The sequence below is a fragment of the Scatophagus argus genome, chromosome 9 (assembly GCF_020382885.2).
Source record: "Scatophagus argus isolate fScaArg1 chromosome 9, fScaArg1.pri, whole genome shotgun sequence".
Classification (NCBI taxonomy): domain Eukaryota; kingdom Metazoa; phylum Chordata; class Actinopteri; family Scatophagidae; genus Scatophagus; species Scatophagus argus.
The window spans coordinates 13,587,401-13,603,297 of record NC_058501.1 but is presented as its reverse complement, the minus strand read 5'-3'; the positions used below and the strand labels follow the sequence as shown (position 1 = coordinate 13,603,297).

At 40.6% G+C, this 15,897-nt stretch overlaps 1 protein-coding gene and 1 long non-coding RNA gene across 2 annotated transcripts; one reads left to right on the top strand and one right to left on the bottom strand.

Annotated features, from left to right (window-relative positions):
* Positions 1-108: 108 nt before the first annotated feature.
* Positions 109-14,445, bottom strand: jazf1b (JAZF zinc finger 1b). The gene is made up of 5 exons (XM_046398467.1): positions 14,197-14,445; positions 4,472-4,544; positions 3,598-3,794; positions 2,361-2,530; positions 109-1,753 (listed from the first exon to the last, which is right to left on the bottom strand). Exons 1-5 carry the CDS (start codon positions 14,309-14,311, stop codon positions 1,577-1,579), a joined length of 732 nt encoding a protein of 243 aa, XP_046254423.1. The 5' UTR covers positions 14,312-14,445; the 3' UTR covers positions 109-1,576.
* On the top strand, positions 14,305-15,274 carry LOC124064226. Its single transcript, XR_006844239.1, has 2 exons — positions 14,305-14,445; positions 14,896-15,274. It is a non-coding gene; the product is annotated as an uncharacterized LOC124064226 (long non-coding RNA).
* The last annotated feature ends 623 nt before the right edge of the window (positions 15,275-15,897 follow it).

The window sequence follows — 15,897 nt, the reverse complement described above, 5'->3', positions numbered from 1 at the left end:
AAAAGTTTACATGAAGCAGCTTTTTAAAGAAATACATTACAATACCATTATTTTCTCCAAACAACATCAGAATTTGTTTTTTCATACACATTATATTGTTTTTTTTTGAACTCCAGAAACATATGAAAATATAATTTAATGCACTTAACACATTACAATACATTCACTGTACACTATATCAAAGACTTTCCTCCATAATGGCAGTACAACACTGTCACAATTCTCAGTTGGGCTGTAGTTCCTTAACAATAACATCCATGCAATGAAGATGTTACCTAATGGCTCAATGTTGATAGATCTTGTGGCACTTTATGATCCGGGATTATCATTATGGCACAAAGTAGGAGCCGCACACGTTTCTCACAAAGACATAAATGTGCTGAATATGTGGCTAATGTAGCCCCCCCCCCCTCTGTCTACTATCCACGACAAAGACACTCACGTGGCTTCGTAAGACGGGGGTGTTGAACAGCAAACGATCAGGACTGAGCTGTCTGCATTCAGAAGGATTTGTCTGAACTGTCAAATTGGAGAGTTACAAAGAGCTCCACAGATTGGAATGGTTTACAATTCAAGGTAACGGCTGTATGAACAAAAATCTCACAATACTGGAAACACTGGAGGTTTGGTGTACATCTTCTCTGAAGGTCTTTTTGCCTTGTTTTGGTCGTTACTATACACACACCAGAAACAAGATACTGGCAAAAAAAAAATGCTGATTTGTTGGCAACTTGTTACAAAAAGTGCTTCAAATCCCTAACTGTAAAACAGTGGGGAAAAAACTGCTTAAATCTTTGAGGAAAGTGACCAGGAACATTAGTAACAATGGCACGCGGAGTTCCCATGATCCCACCAAACAAATACTATCAGAACTCTGCGGGCAGCCCTGTGGCGGTGAAATGCTTGCAAACATCACCTGAGATCATCCTTTGGTGCTCACACATATGGATTTGTGAGAAAAAAAGTTGAAATAAGGTTTTAGATACTTATGATATACAGGAAAAGTAACAAAGCCCAACAGCTTATTATCAGCATTTAAATCTGATAGAGAATTTAACATGTACAAAGGTTTCAGCTTCTCGTGTTGCGTGACCACACACATTCTGATTTTGTTTTTCATTTGCCGCTCTCACATTTTTAGGCTCAAATGAAACTGACAAGGTAATGTGTCATGTTTCTCTAAAGGCCTTTAAAGCAGGATGCCCTACTGTACATGCAAGGCTACTTGTGACTTGGTGTGGTCATCTTCTACTATACATCATGCCCCTCATCGTCAATGAGGACCATATGTCCAAAAAAAAAAAAATTAAAACAAAGGCAAATAGATAAATGATAGTTTAAATGTGCAAAATATAAAACTACATAAAGATTCAATATTCTGAATAAAAATTGAAGAATGATTAATAATACATTTATACCATGCAATCAAAAATAGTGTCATAAGAAAAACAGCAAGAGCGATGAAGGATGAGAGGAACTGGGTGGAATGAGAAACAGCCATTGCTGGTGACGGTGGCGTTCAGATGGTTGGGAAGTGGCCCGAAGGAGAAGGAGAGTGCTGGTCACTCACCAGTCTCTACTGCTGCATCTTACGGATGATGTCAGTAGAGATGGGTGGGTGGAAGTTGATAGTGTGGTGACGGAGACCCTGAGACGTTTTGTAGCTCTTTCCGCACCGGCACTTGAAGGGTTTGCGCACCCTTATCTGGGTTCGATGGCCGTTCTTGGCATGATACTTGATCCCGTTCACATTCTGTAATGAAGCAAACACATTAACACTCGACCACCAACTCCAATATACAGCTACACTAAGAGGTTAACCTGACCTTCCCTCAACTATCTCTTACACATATATAAAAAAGAGGTTGCCTTTTGACATTACGCTACAGAGAGGAGAAATAAAATGTGCTCTGGTTACAAATGCATCTTGTTGTGCCCCTAAATAGACGCCTAATGCTGCCTGCTGCCACAGACTAAGTCATCGCCCATAACCCTGTCATTCACGTCAGCAATGCAATTTTCTCAAGCTGCACATAATTTATCCCGACCACACATGCCAGATGTGAATGGAAAATCCTGTAAAACTCCACATCACTGGAGTGGACTCAATGTATGCATCCATGTTGACATGTTGTAATGCTCAACTAAGAACCGATTTTCCTTTGTCAACAGCAGGGAATCCATTTTGTGTTTACAGTCTCATTTTTGTGAGCAAATAAAAACCATTTATTTCACACTCTGTACAATGCAAATATCTCAAGTATTTACGGTTTGAACTACCTGAGCGCGGTAGAAATATTTCACACCTTGTTTAATTCACAGTATGTATTCAAAGAGGAAAGATGCCCAGCGAAACCTACCTTGTACCTCTTTTTACAGCCTGGCACAGGGCAAGCAAAAGGCTTCTCGTCTCCTCCGTTCATGCACATAGAACTGAGGATGGACTCAGAGCTGATGGCGCTCTCTGTGGTCCACGACTCATCACTGTCAGACTCCTCAAAGTCTACTTCCTCCTCATCACATTCGCTACCTGCAGGATAGATGGAGAGAGAGTCAAACAGTAAATGACTCAGGGCGTCTGTAGCAGACATGTTATCATACAAACTGTTCAACTATACAAGGCGCTGGGATTTATGCAATGAAATTCTGGTCTTTGAGCCTTCAGGCTGACAAGTGTAGATCATTTTCAACATGTGCTTTGAGGCAGCAACGTTCCCATAATCTCTAATTCATGTGTCAGAGTTTCGGGAAAGGCTGAAATATGCCAATCGTGGGAAAGAATGTATGCATTTCATTGAGGTCAATGACCTGCAATTGTTTGGTCAATTAATTGAGGATGTTGTCAGAAGGCGAGCGAGCTGAAAAGCCACAAGAGCTAAGAACAAGACAGAACATTAAAGACTGCATATTTTACATAACAAGCACATGGGAAATATTACAAAGAACTAAAGCTTTTTCCTGTAACATTACTAACACTGTAATGAATCAGACAGATCAGCTGGACTGTGAGAGCTGTGCCTCACAGCTTCTGTAACTTTAATGTTAGTTTTATTAAACATATAGCTCCTAATGTCTCCTGCTGATATCCATAATTTCTATAGATCCAGAGCCATTGAGGTTCACTTGCTGAATAGCCAAACACTGAACACGAACATCAACGGGGATGCACACCCACCAAGTAATGGAAAACATCTTGATGTAACCAACAATTTAACAGTGAAATATGACACAAGTGGGACGATGAATTTTCATCGAGCAATACACAATCATATCATCAAGTACCTTGACAATAATTTAAACTTTTCTACATGATCATTTTTAAGTAGAAAACTAAAGGAGCAGCTTTGTTATATTTTGTGTTTTTGATCTTTGAAGAACACATTTACTCTGTGCCTTCTCATAATGTAGGAAGGTGAGGACACCAAGATACAGTTTTACTTGTAGATGCTTGGAAATGGACCTCTTGATTGATTGTCAGTCTCCCCACCTGCTATGCCACTCTGCTGTTCGCTTACTTAGCGACACATTAACATGCATTTCGCTGCCAGAAGTCACAAAATACCGGACATGTGGAGCGTGGGAAGGATGTTGATGTACCTGTAGGTGTACTGCTGCGGAAGGAAGAGGAAGGGGTGATGGGTGGGGTGACAGGCGGGGTGAGGTTTCCACTGGTGTGGCGAGGCGGAGTGGAAACACTGCTGCGAGACAGATTGCCCGTCAGAGCCAGAGACAACTTGGGCTGCACCTTCTTCTTCACAGCCTCGTGTTCCCGCCGCGCAGCGTCTGTCATGAACCTGGCATCGTAGGACATACGGCTGGTCAGGGTTTACCATCTTTTTCAATGAAAAGAAGGCCATCTCATTCGATGTACCACGAGCAACTTGCTACTCTAGGAGCTCCCTGATGTTTAGTAAGTTCTGGTAGGGGAGATTTGCTACTGTAAAACACATGTTTAGGAGGAAAAAAAACAGGGTTTATGATGGATAGTAAAGTCTTTGGTAAATGTGTATCATAAAAATGAAATGTTAACATAGACATTGTTAAAGCAAATGTGGAATTAACAAATTAAGCAATAACCACATCAAGATGTGTTTGTGAAGGCAGGGAGACAGTGACAGACCTTCTTGTCCACTGGCTTGTTGCCACTAAAACCACTCTTCAAGCCCCATATCAAAGACTACTGGGATGAACCTCTGACGGGGCAATAAAAAAACCCAACTACCAAATAATAAAGCAATTCATCTAAGCAATCCACCATATGACATTTGAGTTAAGAGCTCAGAGGAGCACACACTTCATGGGACACAGTAGTGATACTCGCTGATGTGGAGGACTTTTGTAGATAAATCTTTACAGGGCCAAAGACTAATAACATTTAAGTCTTAATTGTGTCAGATTTATAATTGAGTTGTGGCTTAAACAAGATAAAATTCTGCTGTTTTCTTTCTCCAGAATGGCTACATTTCTTTACCTGTTGATGTAGCTGAGGGCAACATATGTCGGCTGCTGCTGCTCCTGCTTCTCCAGAAGACGGGGGTCTGTGTCTGAGCAGAGAAAGGAAAAATTAGCCTCATAACAGAAATATCAGGCAATACTGAGAGCAGCAGTGTGCAGTGTTGACCACTTCCTTTCCTTCCCTGCACTGCAATCTTACTGGCTGCATGATACACTGAGAGGTTTATTCTCTTTGGACCCCAGATCCAACACTTCTCCAAACAAGTCAATTGATCAACCAGAGGAACTGGCTTCCCACCTGCAAACTCTCCCAGCTGATTTCAGCACAGGGGCGTGGTCAGGCTGGAAGCATCACAGAATCCAAGTCTCTGTGGTTATAGGTTAATGCTTTTTATTTGCACTACCAAAGTACAAAGGAAAAAGTAAGGGATGTGTTATTTTACACTGACTTGTGGTTTTTATAAGGGGTACAATTAAAAATCAAGGTTTTAGTTTAAAGGTTAGAAATCGAGCCAGTCAGCACTGAAGCACATAGTGGAAACAAAACCAGTGCAAACTTTTCAGATGCAGATAGACAGACAATACCAAACAAGGCTTTTGATTTTCAACAAAACAGATTACCAAAACAAGATGCAGTGCCAAATAATCAGGACTCTCTTTTACTGTACCATACCTTTAGCCTGTGATATGTTTGATATGTATATAGCCTGTATAGCAGTATATTGTACAGTGTGCCATGTCAAGTGAATTTCCACGCTGTGGGATCAATAAAGTTAATCTATCTATCTACCTACTGATACACTGTGCACTGACACACTGAGGGGACTTCATGCGCCTGTTAACGTACATCCGTGAAAATCAGCTTTTCGTTGAACTGCACTTGTATGCTGAATGTTGCTGAGGACGAGCAGTGCACTCAGTAGCAAACAGTAGCAGACAGTGGGTGAACCGGGTGAGCGTCAGGTGTGAATGAGTTTCCGTGAACGTCATGTGAAGGAGTTGGTCTGTCAAAGAGCCTGCATGCTCAGCTGACTCAGTGAATAATAAAAGCTAATTAAAAACTATGTTGTGAAAATAATCAAAATGCAGGATATTGCACCATGTGTATTACAGTTAGTTTAAATATGATGTCATGCACCACTGTCTAGACTACAGTGACTGTTTAGTGCCTCTGGAGAAGCTCCACTGTTTTCAAGCTGATTCTGGTTTCTTGACGTATTTCCTGCACTCCGTGCACTTTTTTTCATTGCGGTGCTGTTTAATTCTCTGTTGGGTGACTCTCCTGTTGGTAAAATGCAATAAGCAACATTCTGCAGCTACACTCTTGCTTTTATTTAAAATATACAAGGTGGGCGTAACATCTCAAGAGCCTTCTCTTTTGAATTTCCACAGCACTTTTTGAAAAGCTGTGCCCTGCAGACACCACATTGCTCATAGATGACCACACTTGACACATACTGAGCTTTCCCATGCTGGGCTCCAGACATTCATCTTGCTCAGCGGTGCTAAATGCCCAACAATAGCCAATCTCCACACCCTGAGGTGAGGCGGGCCTGACTTCAAACACTCACTTCCCACTGCCATCCATGTGGGAGAAGAGAGATGCCCCATAAAACAACAGTGTCTGCCACTCACCAGCTGAGCCTCCCTGTCTGCCTCTGACAGAGCTGTGAAAGACTGCTACCCCCATGTGGTTAAAGCAATGGCTTGTTTCCATCCACAAGCTCATTTATACACACCTAAGGCGATTTGTAATTTTAAATTATGCCTTGGTAAGACTACAGTGCAGCATAGCTTTAACAGAATCTATATATTCAGCAAGCAAAAAACAAAAAAACAAAAACAACAACAAAAAACCCCATCCCGTCCTAATTTATATAATTTTAAAATGACCACGGCAGTGATACGAAACACACTAAAATAGTGTAATTAAAGTTTTTCTGCTTAAGGGGTAAGCAACACCTTTGTGAGGCCATAATAAAAGCACTGAGTCATGCTCAGTTATTATCTTCTGGACCTTTACTCCTGTTTGTTTGTTTGCCTGGAACAAAACACCTAAAAACAGATTTCTAGTACATTTGTGCTGGACAGAGAGACCTTGTGATAAAGGAGAGCTAATTAGATGTCTAATGGAGGATTTCTCCATTACATGATGCTCCATTTTTCACTGTAATCTGTATCTGATTAAGACTGGGCATCGGATAACTCTGATGTGTCTGTAGCATAAATTATTGATAATTGTCATTGAATGTCTGTCTTGTTTGCTTGTGTTTTAATTAGTAATTTACGAAAACAAACGGGAAGCCTTGCTAATTTTAGATTGTACTTTAGTTAAGTTCTTGTTTTAAGAAGTTTGTGTAATTTGTTAAATAGAAACACAGAGACATAAAAACACAGTTAAACCAGGTACTGGCCCCAGTCAGACTGACAAATTAGATATTTGTTGATATGTTTGAAGAAAGAAAGATGAAAGTGACATATTTTGTCATTGGAGGGAACTCACTCCAACGAAATTTGTTCTCTGCATTTAACCCACCCAAGTGACGTGCACACACACACAGCAAACCCGGGGCAGTGGGCGACCGCGTGCAGCGCCCGGGGAGCAGTGGGGGTTAGGTACCTTGCTCAAGGGTACCTCAGCCATGGACACCGGTACGGGGAATCGAACCAGCAACCCACCGGTTACGGGTCCGACACCCTACTGCCCCAAATTACAGTGCAGTGTTTGGTATTCTTAACAGTTTTTTACTATTTAGTTACACAAAACTGTTAACTCATCTTGACATCTGTTAGCCCTAATTACAAATCTATGCCAACTGGAACAAAGACAAAAGCTAAAAAGCTCTTTTTAAAAATACCAATGTGGTATAAACTGAAAGTACAGTTTGAATATCCACCTGCAACCACCTGGAAAAGAAACACACAGCACACACTGCACTCTCTATTTTACCAGTATAAACTACTGGCTTAATTCTGTCAAAAAGGAGGTGAAAGTTGACGTCGACCAGTAAAACCCAACCCAAACCACATTTAGAAAGCACACATTTTAGAGGTCTCACAGAAATCTATGTCAACAAAGCAGTGTCAGTCTTACTAAAAAGCAGACAAGAGTGATGAAAGACACAAGGCATCATCCGCTCAGTGGTTAAGGCCAACATTGAAATAGTGGCAGAATTTTATGGTACTGGCAGGTAGGCTGTCCGAGGCTCAGGAGGCCTTAGTCGTAAGCAAGTGTTTCATTAACGGTGGATTTGTCCCCAGTGAGTAGGACAGCACACCTCTCTGCTCTCCAGCCAAAGTCATGGAAACACAGAGTAGGAAAGACACATTCATAACGGCACTATTCCCCCCCGCCAAAAGCCTAAGGCAGTGTGGAGGCTGTTCTGAGTGCTGTGAGTTGGTTTGTGTGTGTGCGTGAGTGCACAAGAAATCCCTCCTAAGATCCCTAATGAGCCTCAAGGAGCGGAATGGCAGCCTCCTCACAGACGGCTCAAACAGCAGTGGATCAATCTGCTCCCACACACTGTAAATCACACACACCTCAGGTGGGGCCTGGGGAGAGGGAGGCCTGCGGGGGCCAGTTCCCCGCAGCCTCTGCTATTCTTTCGGGGCCACCAGCAGTCAAGGATCAGGATGAAGGCGCCTCAAATAGAGATGGGAGCCCTTCTAATCAAACTACACAGGTGGTCCATCTTGGTGGCCAACTAGGAAACTTCTGGGAAACAGAAAAGGGGTATTTATTCAGCATCACTGGCTCCAGAGGCAAACAATCAGTTCCTATAAGCATGAGTGATCACTTGTTTTCAAGGTGAGAAAAAAGGTGTGTGAGAAAACAACAAACAAGCAGAACAGATATGGTCAAAATATTTCATGTATCACAAAGCTTTTGGATCTCTGATCTGATTTTCACTGAAATATATGCAGATTTTTTTTTTTTAAAGATGGGCATTAGTTGTAACTATTTTTAATCTGAAAATCAAAGAACGTCCCATGCAAGGTTCCCACCTTCGACAATTATCATTCACAGCAAACAAGGTTCTCTCTTGACAAAGAAAAGACAAAACGGGAGAAAGCTGCTGATTTGCTGAAGATCAGAAAAAAATCCTTCAAGTAATAGAAAGTAATCCTTCAAGTTTCCAGCCAGTTTTGCCTTTGAAACTGTTTCTTACTTACTTTTCTTAATATTTAAAAACCCTCATACAAAACAAAACAAAGAAAAAAGCAAACAGCCCCTCATTTCACCAAACCTGCGTAGCCTCAATATAACACAAACCTCACTTTGTAAATGAGCATTGCCTGTGCCTGTTGTTGGCGTCTCTGTGAGAAGCATGTGGGAACGTATACTGACTGAATCAGTGGCTTCAGTGTATGTAGAAAACATGATGCAATAACATGTTCTCATTAAGGCCCCTATCACAGCCTGCAACAGGAAACCAGGGGACGATCACACAACAAAACTTCCTAAGGCAACAGAGGAAGTGACGCCTGCTGCCCTCTAATAACGCCCTCCACAACCCTCTCCCTAACACGCACACACACACACACACCAGACGCACAATCCCCCTCGCTCAATTCCACCAGTGTCTGGCTCTCCCGTCCACCCTCATGGCCAAATGCACTGTGGGGTAGAGCAGAGTGGTGAGCATTATGGTGACATGTTTATGGTGGCTCTGAGCAGCGGGGGACATAACCAGGAGTGGTGGCACAGGTAATTCATTATGATGTGACCTCTGAGGAGGAAATGAAACAGAGTCGAGTTCCATGTGCAAGCTGCCTTTGCGAGTTACAGAGAAAAACACAGGGAGGATAAAATATCTATTATAAATAAGTTTAGCACAGACTTAAACGTATAACACATGGCACACTTGTTGTATTTATGTGATACTTAGATTTGTGATATGCATTCAGATTGAAACTAACAATTCTTTTCACTTTTAATTACTCTGCTGATTATATTCTCCACTAAATATTTAATGTGCAACACGTTCCACAATGTTTAGTCTCTCAGATCTTCTCATGATTTCATTTGCTTGTTCTGTCTCATCAACAATCAGAAAACCTAACAACTACAGATTTTCAGTTTAAAAGCAGCAGATTGTTACAATAGAAGAGATGGAATTGGTGAATGTTGAGGATTTTTGTTTTTAATTATGGGAATGATCAATCCATTATCAAAGTAGATACTCTACTCTAATCCAGAGTAGCTGAATTAGTTGGGTTAACAGCTCTCAGAAGAGGATTTATTTAAAAGGGTCAGAGAATTTCAGATACCTTAGGTTTTTAAATGAAGAGTAACTATGATGTGTGAAACAATGCATAAAAATATCCAATAAATGAAAAACTGCATAGTCAATGTTGCTTTTACAGACTAATTTATACAGTGAAGCAGGAACTCTCATATCTGCAGCTTTTGACATGGGACAACATCTTAAGTTTAACATCCACTGAAACACTGAACAAAATCTTTTTTTAGAAAAGTAACAAATTTCAGCAAAAATTTCCCTCTTGCTCAGCATCCAACTACACGACCACGCTGTACAATTTCAACAGAGGCAGCACATTATCCCTTATGAGGAACGTTTTATCGAGTACAGGAGCCCCTCACGTCGCAGTCACCGCACAGGAACAGGAGCAGTGGTGTTGGGGGATGGGGAAATGTAATTAGGCCCACCAGGTGCACAGATCAGGGAACTAGTTACTGCTTCACAAATTTATTACTTCCCTGCAGATTTTGGGGGTGGTGGTGGGGGGGATAAATACCAAAATCTACTAAATGAGCCTCCAGTGAGAATTGGCAACAAGCAGACCCATTGTTACCAAGCTTGGACACTTTAGGCCATCAGTGCACCAGGCCCCAGCAGTGTGCGCACACACACACACACACACTCAGGTCTAAATAACATGGTTGATATTTGCCTCTGGTCTGGCCTGGTCGTGCAGTGACAAAGTAAACATTTCAGAGGCTTAGTGTGTGCACTTTTTTCATGCCACACAAGACTGCCAGACCACTGAGGAGATCTTTCAAGCTTAACATGACTTAGGCTCACTGTTCACTGGTGTTTTCTGGGGCTCATTAGCATCTGTTCTCTTAATGTTAATGCTGAATTTTTACACATAGGCCTAAGTGGACCACCCAACACACGTTATCAACTTGAGTCTGCTGTCACGACGGTGGACAGGCAGTAGTAGATTTATTTTTGAGTTTGTGTTATCATAATTGATAGAAATTCTTCTAAAATCTATTTGATATTTGTTTTATGAGTCTCAAAATTAAAATTTTCAAGCAAAAGTACAACCCTTTTCCACATCATCAGCAATGACTCTGTCTTTTTTTTTTTTTTTTTACTTTATTAATCCCAAGCTGGGAAATCACTTCTCTGAATTTAACCCGTCACTGATTGAAACACACACACATGCAACATGCAGTGAAACACACAGGAGCAGTGGGCTGCATCAAGCACCCGGGGAGCATATATTGGGGGTTAAGTGCCTTGCTCAAGGGCACATCAGCCAGCTAATAGGGGGTGGGGACATTATCACTCCACCACACTCAAATTTTTTCTGCCCGTCCGGTGCCCGTCCGATCACAAGCCGCTTCTCCAACCTCTAGGCCACGGCTGCCCCCGTGCACTGTAGCTAAAATATAGCAGTGGACGGGTATAACATTACAATGGAAAGACGACATCTTCAAGTTAAAGAAATATCCCTTAAACCACCACTTATTTGTTTCGATATGTTTTCATTTGCTGAAGCTTGGCCCTTTGCGTTGTGTAATGGGTAGAGGCGGCAAGTTTCGGCCCATAATGTTCACCATACACTTAAACTGTACAGAACGGAGATCTAAAGAAAGCCCAGTAAAGCAACAGCAAAGCAGCGCCACCTCTTGTTCACAGACCTGACCAGCAGGCTGGCTGGGGAAAACGGGACAAGAATGTGTGCTTGTTTTCCAGGCGCCTAATTATAAAGGAGAATGTGCTTTAAGCAGCAGGCCACCAGATGAGGAGGAAGACAGGCCAAATCAAGCACTCTCTCTGTAATTATGCTTCACAGGCACTTGGCAAAACGCGCAAGATTTCGCACTTCTCAGAGTGGGCACAGGCCAGCGGACAAAAAAAGGGGGGGGGGGAGGCAAAGTTTTTCCACTCTGAGCCAACTAATTGCCTCATTATTCCCCAATAAGTCATTTGGAGGCTTTTTTTTCTAAGGCTAACACCTCGGACACATGCACGGCACACAATCAGAGGGCAGAGGATATTAAAGCCAGTCAAGCAACAAACAAGAACAACAGAGGCAGCTGTGCCTTGTCAGCTTCAATAATAAGAGTCTGAAATATTAGATTGAGAAACAGATGGAGGAACTAAAAGAGTGTCAAACTGTGAGGAGGGGAATTCACGTGGTAGTTAAGATGGAAATGATATAAATGTCTTATCACTTTCCGAAAATGTAATGCTCAAATTAATATAATTTAAAATTAATCTAAGATAAAACTAAATTAAATTACAATTCCTGGCTAACCTGTTGTAAATTCGGTTAAATGCATGGATATAGCAAATATACCAAAATAGATAATAAATAAACACATAAAGTAATTTCTATAGCCTATATTTGCTGCTTTTTTTTAAAAATGTATTTGATAATAATAAATGAATACAGGTCATAAATACTTTCATCTGTGGCACTAAATACACCTGCAAATGAAGTAAAAACCCTAAAATGAACAACTCATGTATACTCAGTACCACATGTTTATTCTACATTTTACAACACAAAGAGCTTTGTGAACACAGAAATTGCTTCACAGCTTTTCTCTGCATGTGCAAATTTCACATAACTGAAGTGATTAGTCAGTGATACCTCAGCTTAACGGTCAGTGTCTGGACGCGGCCATCAATCGTCACAGAGATATCTCTAAAAGAAGAAGTTAAATTCTGCTAATCAAAAAAAGGTTAATGATAAAGTACCCGAGGTAAATTAATTTTACATTCTACTGGCACCTTACATTCTACTTTATTTTGCACAACATTACACTGTTCATTTGTTGTATATACACTTTTTTATATTGCCTTGTATGTTGTTATTTTTAACATTTTGTATAGCTTATTGTGTGTATTGCTGCTGTTGCTCTGTAATTTCCCAGCCTGGGATCAATAAAGTATATCTATCTATCTATCTATCTATCTATATCTTCATTATTTGATGCACTAACTTCTGTCCTCACATGAACTAGAGGAGGTGCTGATGACTGTAGTGGGACTTGTGAGGGGCAACATGTGACACAAGTCTGTATTTAAAGGTAAGTTTTACTTTTTCAGGTGTTCAGATTTGGGGTGGCCTATATGTTCAAAAAAAAAAAAAACATGATGAAGACTGCTTTAAAAAAAAATAGACAGTTGATACTACAAAGTTGTTTTCAGGAGGTTATAACACCTTCAGTAACATTTGTGGATTAGTGACAATGATGACATACATACGTTTTTAAGAAAGATTTTTGATCAAATGAGTACGGAAACTTTCGGCCTTAACCACAGCTGTACGTGACTGATCTTTTCAACAAGCTGACAGACTGACACAACAAGGGCTGGACATGATTTAAAGCCATTATTTTCTTGACAGACCTCTAACTGACATTTTTCCAGATATATCAGCTAACAGATATAGTATATGGTTAAAAGTGAAATGGGACATAGGGATATCGATTCACATATGGCTATAATAACTGCAATGTCTATGATGTCTGATGTCCATAATAAAGACAACTGCACCTCTAACTGTTATTATATATTATATTTAAAACCTGTGCTTTATGGAAGCATAGGTTTTGAAAAATAATTGAAAAACAAAATAAATACCATCAAGTCTGTTAATTATTATTAAATACTGGTATTCATTATAATGATTTAGTACCTCATAAATATGAGAAAAAACAAGTTATTGGCTTTTACCTCCTGCTGAAAACGCTTTTCATACTCATGGTTACGAAGCAATAATAATAATTTAGTATTTCATGTCATTTTATAAATAAATCTGATTATAAAATGAATAGCTAGTGCTAATTTCACAACGGGCCAAACACTAGTAAATTAATATCAGCAACACCAACACTGATTTACAAATGTATACACACACACACACGTAGATAGAAAGTATCCTGTCATAACCAAAATCTAATACGTGAAAGATAGGTCAACAACAGAAAATTAAATGGCCTGCCCTGAACTGCATCATTATCAGACAGCGGAAACTCATCGGTTGTTAAATTGATAAACAGACCATGAGAGGGAGTGACTTGGTTTAAGAATACTTCCTCGCTGCCAACAAGCAGCAGAAGTGACCTGGTGTCGGATAGATTGAAGCGAGCTGAGAAACAATCAGTGTATCTTCATTGGCTCCTGCAGCCTGCGAGTTCATTGACGACGCTTCCGAGACAGCTCTGCGCGCGGGCCTTGCTCTGAAATAACGTTGCACGAGCGACCCGGCTGAGCGTAAAGAAGCGTCTTCCTGTCGGTGTCCAGTCAGTGCGGCTCTGTCGGTACTGCGGCTGTCTAATCGGTGATACGGAGTTGATACACAATCGAACAAGGCACTGTAATATCCGCACAGAAACATCCACAGCCACCACACCTAGCAACAGTGTCGTCAGGACGCAGGAAGTAACTTGCTAGCTCGCTAATTTAGCCACTCACGCTAGCTGCAAACCTCGGCCATTGCTAGCTGGGGCGCTCATTACTTATCGGCTCTTACCGATGTGGTTATCCTCGATGTGCACGATGAGCTCAGCCAGAGAGTCGAAGTGAAGTCCGCAACCCCCGAACCTGCAAGCGTTGGAAAAGAAAGAAGCAGCGGCGATGCCTGTCATGGTCGCTGCTGCATTGGAAACGAAGGCAGCCAGCAGCAGCACAGAGCAGCGGGGAAACGGCAGGCGGACAGCGGTAGGAACAGCTGGAGCGGTGCGGTGACTTCTTCGGGCTGCGTCAAACCAGCTGGAGAGCTGTAAATATACCGGAAGTGTGCGGCGTGGCTTTTCATTATAAAAGCATACACTTGAAATAAATGTTCATTTACAGTAATTCATTACGTATCTTAATATTTAGTACAAAGTTAAACAAAAACAATGAGAACTGTAGTAGTCTAATATTCTAAATGAAAAATATTCCAACAATGCACAGTTTTAAAACATTTTAAGGGATTATATTGTCTACAACCACAATTCTTAACTATAGTAGTGGATATATTAGAACAATCAATGAAAAGAAACTTTGCTGTGTATGTTATTTAATTATGTATTATTATGTTATGAGCCAAGGTAATAATAAAACAAACAATTAAAAGCATATGAAAGACTTAACTCTTATAGATGAAATTTTATTTGCAAAATTCAGAGAGGAAGTTAGCTTTTTTTCAAATTTCGTCTAACTTGATGCGTATTATTTTTTTTTGTAGGATGGAGCCGAACGAAGGACCATCGGTAAATATTGGGCACTATTACTACATCGTCCCAGCTGAATACTTCCAGTTTGCTCACTTTGACTGTCACTGTTCAGCCTGACTCCCACTCAGTGTCTTCTGGTAGTGCACTGCTTCAGAAAACTCTGCAGTGTTTGTAGATCTGAATCCTGTCTCCTGTTCCTGTGTACACTTATATCTACAGTAAAATTGGATAAAGGATTATTTTATCAACAATGTTCAATTATCAATAATTACTTTTGTCATGAATGTCAGTGAATTTATGACACAGATCTCAACCGTGGATCAACAAGTAGCTGAAAAACATCTTATGGCCACAGTGTGGCAGTATTGGTTAATAAATAAATAAAAGTCACGTTTGCTCTTTGTGCATAGTTATTGTCCTCCAGGTGTTCTCAAACTTTTTTCAAACAGTCCTAAACTAACACAAACTATACCATGTACCTCCATTTGATAAGATTTTGTCCCAGAGTTCCTCATCTGATAAAAAATTTGCTTTTAGATGTTTCATTACAGAAAGTATGAAACCTGTAAATAAAATTTCCTTATGTTTTGTGTGCAATTGTGTAATTTAAGGATGGAATTATATTGAAAATAAATAATTCCCTTTTTGCTGAGGCACGACCTGGAACCCCCTCAATGACCGCTGTGGTTTCTCACGCCCCACTTTACAAACTACAATCTTCTGTAACTATTCCACGTTTAACCAAGGGTATTTTCAGTTCAAGGAAAATAAACCACCACACTGTGAGTACCAACTTTCCTTCGAGAGACAGATGTAACATATTTTATATCTTGGTATTTACAAAATGTGATTTTGTTTAGTCACCTGGTTTCAGGGGAAGTGAGGATGTGATACAGTCATTTGCAAGATGAAAGGGGAATTCTGCATGTGTAATTTATACATGAGAATATATACTGAGTGAATATTAATCTTGTGAGCATCTATGGACACGCTGAATCTCTTTTTAGAGATGC